The sequence below is a fragment of the Solea senegalensis genome, linkage group LG14 (assembly GCF_019176455.1).
Source record: "Solea senegalensis isolate Sse05_10M linkage group LG14, IFAPA_SoseM_1, whole genome shotgun sequence".
Classification (NCBI taxonomy): Eukaryota; Metazoa; Chordata; class Actinopteri; order Pleuronectiformes; family Soleidae; genus Solea; species Solea senegalensis.
Window position 1 is genome coordinate 4534623 of NC_058034.1, and position 14133 is coordinate 4548755.

General features: G+C 37.8%; 3 protein-coding genes across 4 annotated transcripts; 2 read left to right on the forward strand and 1 right to left on the reverse strand.

Annotated features, from left to right (window-relative positions):
- Nucleotides 1-6: 6 nt before the first annotated feature.
- micos13 (mitochondrial contact site and cristae organizing system subunit 13) lies at nucleotides 7-2287 on the reverse strand. The gene is made up of 4 exons (XM_044044622.1): nucleotides 2146-2287; nucleotides 1575-1731; nucleotides 694-751; nucleotides 7-446 (listed from the first exon to the last, which is right to left on the reverse strand). Exons 1-4 carry the CDS (start codon nucleotides 2172-2174, stop codon nucleotides 349-351), a joined length of 342 nt encoding a protein of 113 aa, XP_043900557.1. The 5' UTR covers nucleotides 2175-2287; the 3' UTR covers nucleotides 7-348.
- A 1178-nt stretch (nucleotides 2288-3465) lies between these two features.
- On the forward strand, nucleotides 3466-8327 carry LOC122780384 (hydroxysteroid 11-beta-dehydrogenase 1-like protein). The gene is made up of 6 exons (XM_044043283.1): nucleotides 3466-3564; nucleotides 5072-5202; nucleotides 7055-7258; nucleotides 7352-7445; nucleotides 7552-7717; nucleotides 7823-8327. Exons 1-6 carry the CDS (start codon nucleotides 3480-3482, stop codon nucleotides 8004-8006), a joined length of 864 nt encoding a protein of 287 aa, XP_043899218.1. The 5' UTR covers nucleotides 3466-3479; the 3' UTR covers nucleotides 8007-8327.
- Nucleotides 8328-8919: 592 nt separating this feature from the next.
- On the forward strand, nucleotides 8920-13610 carry LOC122780383 (hydroxysteroid 11-beta-dehydrogenase 1-like protein). Of its 2 annotated transcripts, none has more exons than XM_044043281.1 (6): nucleotides 8920-9137; nucleotides 11312-11442; nucleotides 12010-12213; nucleotides 12288-12381; nucleotides 13103-13268; nucleotides 13373-13610. In XM_044043281.1, exons 1-6 carry the CDS (start codon nucleotides 9053-9055, stop codon nucleotides 13554-13556), a joined length of 864 nt encoding a protein of 287 aa, XP_043899216.1. In that variant the 5' UTR covers nucleotides 8920-9052; the 3' UTR covers nucleotides 13557-13610. The 2 variants fall into 2 exon arrangements, with proteins under 2 accessions (XP_043899216.1, XP_043899217.1); XM_044043282.1 differs by having other exon boundaries at nucleotides 8920-9019.
- Nucleotides 13611-14133: the final 523 nt, after the last annotated feature.

Here is a 14133-nt window from a genome sequence, read left to right on the forward strand (position 1 = left end):
TGGAAATGTTTTAGGATTGATGTATTTGTCACATTTAGCGAAACTAAATACAACAGACACATTGTTACAATATCTGGCTACTTTGAAAACAAGGGGACGCAAAAATTAGTCTGTACATGAACAAATTAGTATACACAAAATTATTGAATTTTTTAAACCACTTTACTTTTTTTTTTTGCATTATTTACAACTTGGCCAATGCTTCTGTTATTCAGAAAACTAACTTTATCTTAGGATTTTCTTTCATGTTGAGTTTCTTTTTTAATGTGTGAGGCCACAGGCTTTGAAAATGTCTCAAGTGCAAGAGTCAGAAACATTAATGAATGTCAGGTTGCCCAATGTTCCCGTTCACTTAGTGAGATCTTTCAGATACTGCACACCCTGATGCGAGTATTCAGTTGCCTTTGTTGGAGCCTCTGAAAGTGATGAAATTGTCCACCGCACACCTGCAATAACAAAACAAATGAGGTTTCAGGCATACAAAACATAAACTATTTATGAAGAGTAGTTTGTTTATACTTAAGGTTGATAACAGAAGCTCTCAATGCTTTTATGTCTGTTGAAATTGATCACCAATGAAATTCCCACGGTTCTTAACTGCATCCAAGAAGTGATTAGTATGACTCTGTACAAGCTTAAAGACCACAATCAATCGCCATACTGTAGAAAAAGAGCTTTGTATTCATTCCTCACCAGAGTTCCATGTCTGGACAGGGGAAAATTCGATCTTCGGCATGGTTGGAAGCTGAGCCTGAGGAGAGGACACAATGCTATAGTATAGTATATAATGTACGTTATTATTGCGTGATTATATAAAACACCACAGACGCAAGTTCAACAAGATACAGAATGATATTAGAAAGACTAATTTCTCTGATGACTATTCTTTCAAGGTGCTAGTCAGCACCATAAGATAACTAACATCTAATACAATTAATTAAAAGAAATTCTCCAGAAATTCTTCTATACTATACTGGTTATTGTAGTCACAATAAAGATGTTTAACATTCATTACGACTTTAGGAACAAACATATAATACAGTTAAATAATATAGTAAATAACCATCCATTAAAAGCTGTGGATGTAAAATATAACATACAAACTGTGATCAATTGCAGATGATAGATGAGAGCTGTTATACCTTTAGTTATGCAAAGAAATAAAAATAAATAGTTAAATACCTAGGATTCACAACACATAACTCAGAACCGAAGACGCCTCTTAGATGAGAGGTGAAATATCTTCAAGAATCTATTAACAAATCTACTTGCTACTGTCTTTACTCAAGGTCAAGTATTTATTTACCTCTGCCAAAGAGGTTATGTTTTTGGCTGATTTTGTCTGTGAGCAGCATAGCTCAAGAAGAACAGGATGTTTTTGAATTCAAAATTCTGGCAACATAGGTTCTGGTTTAAGAAGAAAACAGCTAAATTTTATTGGTGATACGAATACGGATTATGTTGATGTTTTAAATAATTGTAAGATATGGACAGTGTATATTGAAACTGAGCAGACTTGTTGTCTAATTGCTTTCTTTAGGTGAGGTGTGTGTGTATGAGTGTGTCGTCTGTACCTCCAGGCCAAAGTACTTCATCCAGTCCTGTATTGCTGGAGGTAATGCAGCCTTTGCCTTGTCCAGGGCCACTGATCCCTGCTCACTACTCCCCAACAAACCAGAGTCACAGGCAATATACAAAGCTCCTCCTGCGATGGTCACCTTGGTAGCCAGTCTGAGAGAAAAGAGAGCAAAGGCAGTCAGGCTGTTGGCCAGAAATACATACAACCGTATCTACTCAAAATGGATAGGAAGCACGGGGGCATGGTTGTTATTATTATTATTATTATTATGACGACAGTGCGAGTGCCTTATGCTTATAGAAACTATCTATTGGTAGCTATATAGCCCAAAGAAAAAAATAAGCTCTTCGTCTACGTCAATCTGAGAAAATACAGATGGTTATGTGGGTACATTGCTAAGCAAAGTAACTAACTAGCTACCCGGGAAGAAAGACAGCTGGAGTGAATCACAGCTAGCTTAGCGTCAGGTAAGTTAGCTGGCTAATGAACAGTTAGTTCCTAGCTACCTTGCTACCAACCAATAACTCGGGGGAATTATGGGCATTTTTTCGATGACAAATACTAACTTCACCAAGGGCAGAATCTTTGGTGCCATGATCCAAGGTGTAGTTTGTTTCTTCGAGCAGTTACTCCAGGTATGAGATGGAGTGAAAGCTAACAGATGAGCTGCACTGAAGGACAACTGAGCCCACTGGATTTGTGTCAATAAAGTTGTCCATTCAAAAATGGCGATAATGTTATTTCAAAGCGCAGATTCGTTTCTCTCGTCATTTTTGTATTTGAATCAAGAGTTCATTATTTTGTGGTGGTAGTTATTTTGAAACTGTTGGCGCGGTATTTGGAACACGAAAAAAATAAAATTAACATTTGAAGCAGACATGCCAAAGTTTTATTAGGCAGTTGACATACCACGATTAGGTGTAATACTGCCACCTACTGACAGAAGTGCGGACTCGTTTGGAATATCCAACTGCTTATATGCATAGTTTGTATAATTTTACACGTATATTTTTTACAATACGTATATACTTTTCAATATTTCTTACATTTTCCTGTTGTTGTAATTCATGCTTACAATGTATCACCTACCATTGAGTTGCAGGAAGGATGTTTAAAGTTCAGCAAAAAGAGATGCCTTAAGCATGGGTTTTAATAGGGACACCCCATAAGAAAAACTGCAAAGATGATTTTAAATTACTTCAAGCCTAGAGCATTCTGATTACCGGATTACTTCCAGTTAAAACATTATATTTTGGAGGTATTTTGGTAGTGTTTACCTAAACATTACTCACTTAGAAGAAGATGTTTTTTTAAGTATGTGTGCAGTGCACATAGGTATCTGTTTCTTGTGTAATAATGTATCTATATAGTAGCACGTGTTCTTATTTTTTAGTGTCCTAAAATGTTATATATTGTACCACTTTCATCTTTGATGAGGCACACTGGATTATTCATCCTTGTCAGACAAGACTACATGACCTTGGGCCTGTTTGAATGGTTTAGGACTTTTTTTCTTTCTTTTTTAATTTTTTTATATACTGTTTGGTTTACTGTTGAATCTGGGAGAAGAAATAATGACAACAAAATGCATAATGGAGCCAGATGTAAATGTGTGGGTGGTGGAAAGCTATGCTTAATGTTCTGCATTGAACAGAACAGAAGTGTGTACAATATTGAGATTTGTGGAAGTTAAGGTTTGGGAAGTGTGGCTCAAACTAAGTCAGTAGTTTAGGGCTTGTGCCAGTCAGAGGGAGAGAGAGAAAAATTATACAAGTATAACATGTGATCTCCCCTTTCACGCCCTATTTAACTTGTGAGGAAAAGTTTGTTGGGAGGCTATAAAACGAGTATTCAAATGTTGTTTACTATCGCAGGCTGAACTTACAATCAATTTTAAAAGATGGGGAAATTTGTAAAAATCCTCTTACTGAGTGTATGTGTTGGTTTCCTCGCAGTCAAGTGGACTGAACCCACCTTTGATGCAGGTAAGAGCAGGTAAGAGTCACTGAACTGTTCGGTTTGTTTGGTGTTTAGGCTCAGAGAACTCTGACAGCGTTTAAGTCGTGATGACCAAAATTCTCTAAAGCGAGATCGGTAATAAAGTGATACAGTGTATTTTCAGTGCCTTGCTATAATGTACTGCTTGGGAAAAAGTTTCACCTCTGAGCGTTGCACAATCTGGATCCATATATTTCTTTCAATTTTGAATACATTTTGGATACTGTATTTGAGACTTTACATGAAACCTTAGATCAAACACAGTGTGTTTTGACATCTAATAATCTGCTTATCTGCTTACTCTGCCATCACATGACTTTGAAATTATTAAACTTTTTTACCCCCCTGAAGTGGTTGAGGTTGGTGGCTCTTCGGGGGGTTTTCCATTCATGATTTCCTCACAGTCATGTACACATATAATTTAGGGAAGTTCCCACAAAGTTCCATTGAAGTTAACAAACTTGATCAATAGTTCTTTATGGGGCTACCTCTCAGCTCAGAGTATCTGGGAAATTTCAGCTTTTACTACCGTGTCCTATACTGATCCTACAATATCCCTGACCTTACAGACTAAATATAATAACAGTATAATTTGAAGCGCTTCTTGTGATGGACCTATTGGATATTTATAATAAGGTGTTTATGATGTTCTGTGAGACTCGATGTCTCTACATTTGCTATAAAAAATATGATTATTGAACTGCATTTCTATGTGTTGTATATATTTTCTCTGAATGGGTTCTGTCACAGCTGAGTTTATTATATTGGATATCATAATGTGTCTGGTACATCTACACCTGCAGCCATGCTCCTATTTGCTTGGACTGTTGATTACATGGTGTCCACACACCAATACATTCTGTGTGTCATCATCGATTTTATCTAAATGGATCATGCTCTATCTAAGAATACCTGAAAACCAGCTATTGAGACCATAAAACAGCTAAGGAAAATGTTTCTTAGTGTGTAAAATGAAGCGAGAGTTGGGTCATCTGCTTAGACTTACATAAAAAATGACTTCTTGTTGCACAAAAAACAGCCATTTAAGATAAATAAGGTTTTCCACATTCAATCCCACAATGGCGTCACCTTCCATATCTGGCGAGTAATTAAAATTTGGTTTGCATTTTTTTATTTTGCCTGTTTACTGGTTGGAATAGGAACCTCAAACTGAGTGAGTAGTTTCCTGCTTGTGACTCTGTGTCCTTTTCACATATAATGCAATTATATGGTTTGAATTGAGTGTGAAAATCAGCAATCTTCTATTGCAGCTTAATTAAGAATTTGACATTTGATTTGAGGACATTTCTCAACAATGATACTTTACAGTTTTACATGCACACCATAAAGCATCTACACACTAGGAAAAGCAACATTGTGTGTGTGCATGAAATGTGAAATTATATCTATGTTTAGACAGAGAGACGACTTTATTAATCCCTTTGGGAGGTTCCCTCTGGGAAATTAACAATGATTTACATGATTTTGTTTCAGAATCTCTCAAAGGTGCCAGGGTATTGGTGACTGGAGCCAGCACAGGCATTGGTGAACAGCTGGCATATCATTACGCTCGCTTTGGAGCCCAAATAGTCATCACAGCAAGGCGGGAAAAGGTGTTACAGCAGGTCAGTGAAGTTGACGCTGTTTTCTGTAGTTAGATGCTGCAAAAGCCAGGTCTTAACAAGGCCTGGTATGTGTGGGTGTAATATAATAAGGAGCACAACGAGGAACAGAAGCAAGAGAGACATAAATTAAAGGGGGTAAGCACAAATAAAAGCAAAGCAAACTAATCAAACAATAAAACACAAGACAAAAGGTTTTTTTTTTTTTTTTTTTTTAAAGAGTCAATCTCATGTGAAGGAAACAGCATAACAGAGGGAAAAGAGTAACAGGGCTTTGGGGATTTGAACAAATAAGGGCAAACATGAACAATGTGGAAAAAGATGTGTATATGCAGTTGTTGATTTTGACTAATTACCATGACAATAAGAAATCATTGAACCTGGAAGAGAGTAGTCATTGCAGATACCAAGTGCTGTGGAGCACGAGAGAAGAAAAAGAAGACAAGAAGGAAGGAGGAGAAGAAATAATGGGTGATTAAATCCAGAAGGCGATTATGCAACATTACAGATGCCAACTGTCATTAAATACCACTACAAACTCAATAAATGTTTTTTTTTTAAAGGGATTTAAAGGTATCCACTAAATCTGTGAGACATTTCTCCTCAGGCAAGTTGTTTCAAAGTCAAGGGGCCCCTGATGCAATCTCTAATCTCTGTCACGTTTAGATTTAAGTCTTGACTTTGGAACATACACAGAGAGGCCCCACCTGAAGTTCTAAAGCTGTGAACTGGCTCAAACAGGATCAACAAAGCTGCTGTGCAGCTCAAGGCAAGATGCATCTGTGCTTTGAAAGTGATCAGAAAAATCTTAAATCAAATCTAAAACACACAGGGAGCCAGTGGAGAGAAGCCAGGATTGGGGTGATGGGATTTGTCACATTTAAAACCAGAAAGAAGCAGTAAAAAAAGAAGAATCTGAAGTCCCGCTTTGAAGCATCCAGAATCACGATTTTTAAAAACCTGTAAAATATCGTGAACACACCTGGAAAACAAGACCTCGGATGACAGACTGTGTATGAGTTATCATGGAGCTGATACACACACGCTGACAATTTATGGCACAGTGGTCGAGATAGTTGTCAGTACAAAGTTCTTGGGTCCTCCAACTCCTCCAACTCAACTCCGTACTCTCAAAGCAAGATAGACGTTATCTGTTACGACCACAATCACACAAATGAAATATGGAAACGCACATCAATAAATGATGACGGAAAAAAAGAACTTTTGCAAAACAATCCCCCACAGGTTTTAATGTGTGATTCAAGCAGATGAACAAAAGAGTTCGGTGACTGAAGACAGAACAAAGATGAATGCCAAATCAGTGAAAACAAAACAAAACTGGGCCTGACTAACAGCTATTCTAAACACCCTTAAAACAATAAAAGGCTAGTCTAAGTGGCCCTTGAAAAGACACTTTCAAGTCTTTTGAGAATATCTGATGATATTCAAATGCTGTGTAATAGCATTGTGTTCCTGTGCTTGTCTCTTTTACTGTTAAGCCCTGTTACCCTGCATTAAGGCGACACTAATTAGTTTTTTTTGGGGTTTTCTCCAGGAACTTCCTCCCACAGTTCAAAAAACATGCAGACAGGCTCATCGGACTGGTCTGAATTAGTCATTAGGTGTGAATGTGAGAGTGAATGGTGATTTGTCTCTGTATGTGTGCCCTACCATGGACTGGTAACCATGTATGTCAGCGGGGATTGGCTCCAGCCTCCTTGATCCTCATGCGGAGGAGAAATCGGTAGACGATGAGTGAGTGAGCAGCACAAAGGCCTGCTCTTTAACCACTTTCTTTCTTTGTGACCCTGTGCCTTGGACAGTAAACCCCATTCCCTGTGATCTCTTCTCACAGGTGGCAGAGAAGTGCAAGAATTTGGGAGCCCAGCAAGCGCTTTACATAGCAGCAGACATGGGCAACGACTCAGACCCTGACAAAGTGGTAGATTTTGCTTTGGAAAGGTTTGGTGGATTGGATTACCTGGTGCTCAACCACATTGGCCCAGTCCCCTTTGGCATGTGGGAGGGAGACGTAGAGCACGTCAGGTGGCTGATGAAGGTAAAGCAGTATTTCGGTGAACTTCAAGCACATAGTAAATGAGGGCAATGCTCTGATATCTGTATGCGTGTGTGTGTGTGTGTGTGTTGAAAGGTCAATTTCTTCAGCTATGTACAGATGGCATGGCGAGCATTGGACTCTCTTGAGCAAAGTCGAGGATCGCTGATCATTGTTTCATCACTTTTAGGTGGGTTTGACACTGCATATCTACTCCCGTTGTCTTATTGTGTCACATAAGAATCACACACTGTAAACAAATGAATAAGTAATAACTAGTCACAAATGCTTCACAGGTAAACTATCAAGTCCCTTTATGGCACCATATTCCTCAACAAAATCAGCCTTGAATGGTTTCTTTGGATCCCTTTTTCATGAACTATCGATTAAGAAAAGCAACGTGTCCGTCACTATATGCACACTTGGGGTCATCGATACGGAGACAGCTATGGCCAAAATTGGGTGAGTCAAAACTACATATTTAGTAGTGCTGATTTAGCAGTAGCTTTTATTTTATTTTGCTTCGATTTTGTGATATATAAATATGGTATTTTTTCTGTTTCTTAGGGATCTCACTATTATCCCAGCATACCCGGCGTCAGATGCAGCCTTGAGCATCATCACTGGAGGAGCAAAGAGGACGGCAGAGATCTATTACCCATGGCTCACCTACATTGCGACCATAAGCAAAGACTGGTTCCCTTCTGTCACAAACTTTTTTATCCAGCATGCCATAAAGTATGATCCATGAAATATATCGGTGGTTATCATCCATGCCCTGAAGATGGCAAAGTAGGTAAATGAGTAAAGTTTGAGGGGGGGGGGACTAGTAGAGTGCAGACAAACAAGTAGACATGTAGACAAAAATCCATATTTTCTGGAGAACAAAATGTCATACATGTGTGAATGTAACTGAAGAAAATGTGTTTGTTATTACTCATAATAGCCCAAATACAGTATCACATGTTCTCAAATAAGCAACATGCTCAATGTAAACAACAGTCTTATGTATCATATTTCAGTATGAAAAGTGATTTTCTGATATAAAATGTACTCAAGTTTTACAAGTAAAAGTAAAGGTTTTAGTCTATATGTGTCACTGTGTTGAAGTGTGTGAATGGGTATGAAAGATGTGTGAATGGATGAATGGCAAAGGTAAAGGTACACAATTTATTGAGGAAATGTTGTGGAGTAAAAGCTGCTAGAAAAATAAATGTAACTAAAAAAGTAAAGTAACAATGGGGGAATTTTGTGCTTAAGTACAGTAACAAAATATTTGTACTTTGTTACATTACAGCAATGGAAAATCCAACGTGAACTACCTGAGGACCGCGGTCTGCGCAGCATCGGTAACTTGTCGGTGTTACTTTTCTGTAACGCCAACTTTTTTGTGCGAGATAACAAGATACGACAAACTATCACATTATTAAACAATCTTATCTCGAAATAACGTGATAGTTTCTCGTTATAACGAGAAAGCATCTTATCTCGTTATAACGAGACAGTTTCTCGTTATAACGAGTTAAAACCTCGTTATAACCTCGTTTTTGTGTATGTGTGGCAGCAAAACGGTTCCGTGTGAAACAAACTTGCTCCCACAGAATTTTTAAAAACATTTACCTCGAGTTCTGAGCCTAACCCCACCCACGCTTATCTGAAAGACACTCCCCCTAATAACCTCAGGAAAAAATGTATGTTTGGAGGTGAATCTGCTCAACTGTCATTCTTCTCACTGACACAAGTGACTGGACTTAAAACGAAGGAGTGAGTTCACTGTACTCTCACTGTGGTCACATCATGGGAACTTATGCAAACATTCTGGTGGCAAGTGTATGTATTGTTTTCCTTGCTATTAAGTGGACCGCACCTACTTTTGATGCAGGTAAGGGTGAGAGACTCTGTGAGCTTTTTGGAAAGGAAGCTCAAACCTAAACGAGTGCTTTGTAATAGTCTGACGTGATGTCTGCTTGTAGCTACATACATCTCCGTATACAATGTGAATTATGCTGCGGATACGCCTGCTACGGACTTCAGTAAAGTTGGAGAGATATTCCTTAATTCAAACTTCCGGGATTAATATATTGTGATTAAACCGTTCTGACACAATAGGGGGTATTATCCTACCACTGCAAGGTAAACAATCGGCTCCTCCGAGCTGAACACTGCGTTCAAAGCAGCCAATACATTGAATGCAGTCGCACATGTGGTACTTATATCATAACAAACCGAAAGTAATGTACTAAGACATGTATCTATTTGACTGTCTACATTTATACAACATACATATTGGAAAAAATACTCAACACAGTAAAGTTAAGTGAATTCAAGTGGTATTAAATCCCCAAAATGTTATTAGTAGTGTATGGTTTAAATATAATCGGATTGATAGTGTATGTACTTAATGGACTAGTTGAATGAATTATTTTTACTGTGCATTTTTTCTGTAATCCAGGGACAAAGTTCCATTTTTGAAGTGGAATAAAATCCACAAAATGTATTAGGAGTTCATGATTTTAGTCTTATTGCACTGAACGTACACATTATATGGAGCACGTTTACTGTGTAGGTTTGGACTAATCCAGTAATCCTAATAAATGTTGTCATATAATCTACAGGAGACCACTGAAGTATGGAGGAGTTTTATAGAGACTACTGACTGAAAATGATTAAAAAATGTCCTTTCCCCAAATAGTTATATATTGATTGTATGATATACATATAATGCCTTTATGATGGTGTCATATGAAATATCACTTTGTGGGACTGTTGTGGCTCTGTAGTCAGCTGACCCCATTTACAGACATTGTAGCACCAAAACCTTTTGCCTAAACAAGACCTGAACCTGTTTGTTTGCGAACAGATTCATGTCCAGTTTTCAAGTAAAAGCCGTGATCGTACAGAATGTCCAATAATTATGTGCAGGTTAAAGGTCCAGTGTGTAAAATGTAGTGACATAATAGTGAGACTCAGGAGTGCAACAAATAAAGGAAGTTATGGTGTCCTTGTCATAACAGAAAGTATGTTTTTGTTGTTTGTTTACATCATAAACCTCAATTTCCAAACGTGAAATGCACCTTTTGACTAGTTTGTCCATTCAGGCTGCTGTAGAAACATGGTGGTGCAAGATGAAAGCAAGGCCATCATCTAACGTATGCACTTTAGACTTGTTAAGGTTATTCTTAGGCTATAAAGGGCACTATTATCCTGCTGACAATGCATCGGTATGAGCCTCCATTTTAATGCAGGTTCAAGTTCAATGTAGCTGATTAGCAGCATAGGAAAGGAGCGTCCAGGACGAATCAGTTCATAGCAGGTCGTCTGTGGTTTTGTGGCATGTTGACAGCTGACAGGAAAAGGCTGGTTCAGTAAGAAGGCCGCCTCGATCCTGAAACGCCCGCTTGACTGAGTGGAGGTGGTAGTTACAGAGGAGAATGATAACTCAGCTGTCATCTCATCACTGTTGGGGAACCAGTCTTATCACTTCAGGACACAACCACAGCACTGGGCAGAAGACATATTTCAGGTCGTTTCTTTTTGCAAATGGTTGAGTGCCGGAACAGCACAGCGCTCAAAAAACCACAGGCACCAATCAATATCTCAGCTTCATCCAATTAACTGTGCAGGACCAATTCTATCTTTTATGTGCAATCCTTTACACTATTTACTCTGTACTTATTATGCCCAAGTTTACCCTTTATATGCTGGTTGCACACTATTATTCTCTTTTTACAACTTTTAAATTTTAAACATATATTTTATTTATCTACTTTGATGTTTCCTAGTGTTTTAATTGTATACATACTTTGTATCGCTGAAACACTTATTTTAGTTTATTAGAGTTAATAAACTTCAAGGACCAAGAACCACATAAAGAGCGTAAATGACATTGTGACATGTCAGGTTTATCTTATTAGGGGAAAGTTAGTTTGATTGTTCTAAGATGGGGATAAATGGATACATTTTCACTTAACGTAACATAAGATTTCAACTCATAATGTTAACCATTGTCATGCTCTTTATTGACTGGCATTTAACAAGTGTATGAATTTGTTTCAGAATCTCTCAAAGGTGCCAGGGTATTGGTGACTGGAGCCAGCACAGGCATTGGTGAGCAAATGGCATATCATTATGCTCGCTTTGGAGCCCAGATAGTTATTACAGCAAGGCGGGAAAAGGTGTTACAGCAGGTCAGTTAACTTGACAATATTTACTATAACTGTACTTTGCACATATACATGCACCTATATTTTTAAGATAAGATAAGCTAATCCTTTACATTTACAACTCTGTGAGATTTCCACATATATTGTGCTCTCCTGGTGTATAGTATTGCACAACACATTTTATTCTGATTCGTTGCCCAATCCTATCGTTAATAAACTCACAAAAAAGGTCCATGGATGATTTGGTGTCCCCCAGCCTGCATTTGGCACCAGTACATGCAAAACAAGGACTCACTGTACATCACAGAACGTTCATATACAGTATATATTGCCAGCTGATTGACCATTTATAGCACAGCAGTTGAGATAGTTGGCAGTACAAAGTTCCTGGGGCTGCACATCACTAATAAACTGCACTGGTCCTATAAGACCCCAACTGTCAAAGCCCAACAATGAGACCAACTCGTTGTTATCATTGTGCTCATAATTGGATCAACACTTTGGTCTTGACCTTGGTTTCATGTTGTTGGGTGTATTATTTTCTGCAGCTGCCCTGGACACTAACCCATTCCTTGTGATCTCTTCTCACAGGTGGCAGAGAAGTGCAAGAGTTTGGGAGCCCAGCAAGTGTTTTACATAGCAGCAGACATGGGCAACGACTCAGACCCTGATAAAGTGGTGGAGTTTGCTCTGGAAATGTTTGGTGGACTGGATTACCTGGTTCTCAACCACATCGGCCCAACTCCCTTTGGCATGTGGGAGGGAGATGTAGAACATGTCAAGTGGCTGATGAAGGTAATGCAGCATTTGAATAAACTATCAGCACATGACACAAGGACAATGCACTAAATTCTCTCTCTCTCATGTAGGTCAATTTCTTCAGCTATTTACAGATGGCTTGGAGAGCTTTGGACTCCCTTGAGCAAAATAAAGGATCAATTATCGTTGTTTCATCACTTTTAGGTGGGTTTCTATTCATGTCAATGGTGTGATAAAAAAAAAAACATGCAAACAAACGTGCTTATAACATAATCATAAAATATAAAATAGAATGTATTCTATTTGTTTTGTAAAATAAGTATTATAAAATAATTATGTATTTTAAATATGTTTTAATTAGAGGTCGACTGATATGGGTCTTTCTATGGCAGCTATTGGCCAATATATGATGCTGATTTTCTTTTGTCTGATATGTTTGGCAGATTTCCTTTTTTTCCCCTTTCATCTATTTAAACATAGCAGTTTAATATGAACAAATTATACCCATAATTGCTTAATTTGCCTTAAAAATATAATATATATTTAACAATTAAAGTCTGTCTTGCCAATCTGCATATTGTGTTTGCACTACAGTGCACTTGAATATTTTAATTACAATAATGTATGAGCTAAATATCAGATACATGAAATAGGTACTGTTTAAAGAGCAAATAAGGGTATAAAATAATTGTTCAGTTCATGATATAATTAACAGCCAATGTACGTTTGATCAGTATCTACCTCTAGTTTTAGTGCTGTTATGGATGTATACAACATAGTATGGATTTGTGTTTGGATCTACAGTAGTTAATAATAATAAATAAAAAAGTATTGGGCCACAAAACCACTGAAATGGTATGTTTGGACTCAGTCACTAAAAGGCAGAATCATCCTTAAATCTTATTTTGTCACAAATGCTTCACAGGTAAACTGCCAAGTCCCTTTGTGGCACCATATTCCTCAACAAAATGGGCCTTGAATGGTTTCTTTGGATCCCTTTACCATGAGCTGTGGATGAAGAAAAGCAACGTGTCCCTCACTATATGTACACTTGGACTGATCGATACTGAGTCGGCTATGTCGAAAGTCAAGTGAGTGAAATCAAAAAAGTATTTGGGCATCGCTGATATTTCTTGTGTGCGTTTCACTGTGTGTTATCCGCGGTGAATAAGTGCAGTATTTGTCTTTATTCTAGGGATCTCACGACTGCACCAGCATATCCTGCTACTGACGCAGCTTTGAACATCATCACTGCAGGAGCTTTGAGAGAGGCAGAGCTCTATTACCCCTATTTCACTTACATTGCGGCTTTAATCAAAGACTGGTTCCCTTCTATCACAAACTATTTCATTCGGACCACCTTCAAGTACAATACATGAAATGTTTAAACGTGGTTATTTGTAGGTCGATAAATAAATACAATGTATAAAACACTATCATGTATTCTTGATATATTATATAATATGATATATATCATGTATATTCTATTTATATTCTACCTAGTTAATCAATATATGCAATTGTGATTTACCCAAAGTTTTCCTTAAAAAATCGAGGCTGATAAGGTCCTTGTCTTGTTTTAAGGAGAGGTTAAATCGTCAAATAAATTCAGGGGAGAATGGGTATAAAGGTATTGTAATCCAGAACTATATTGGAAAGGGATGTTCATTTGTAATAAATCATGCACATAATGCAAGTAGTATGGGAAAAGAGCTACTAGTCTGAATTAAGTATTACCTTGCATGGCCACATGAGGGCAGTAGTGCTAAATTAGTGAAGTGAAATTGCCTCCTTTCTACAGGAATCAGTGAAGTCATTCCCTGTTGAAGGAAAATGCATGTGTTGCAAATGATTAAGTCTGTTGTTTAAAGACTTTCAAATCAACTCAAAGATCACTATAAGCCAACAGGACACAACATCAACACTCTGTGAGGTCCAATAATAAACTTGCATCTT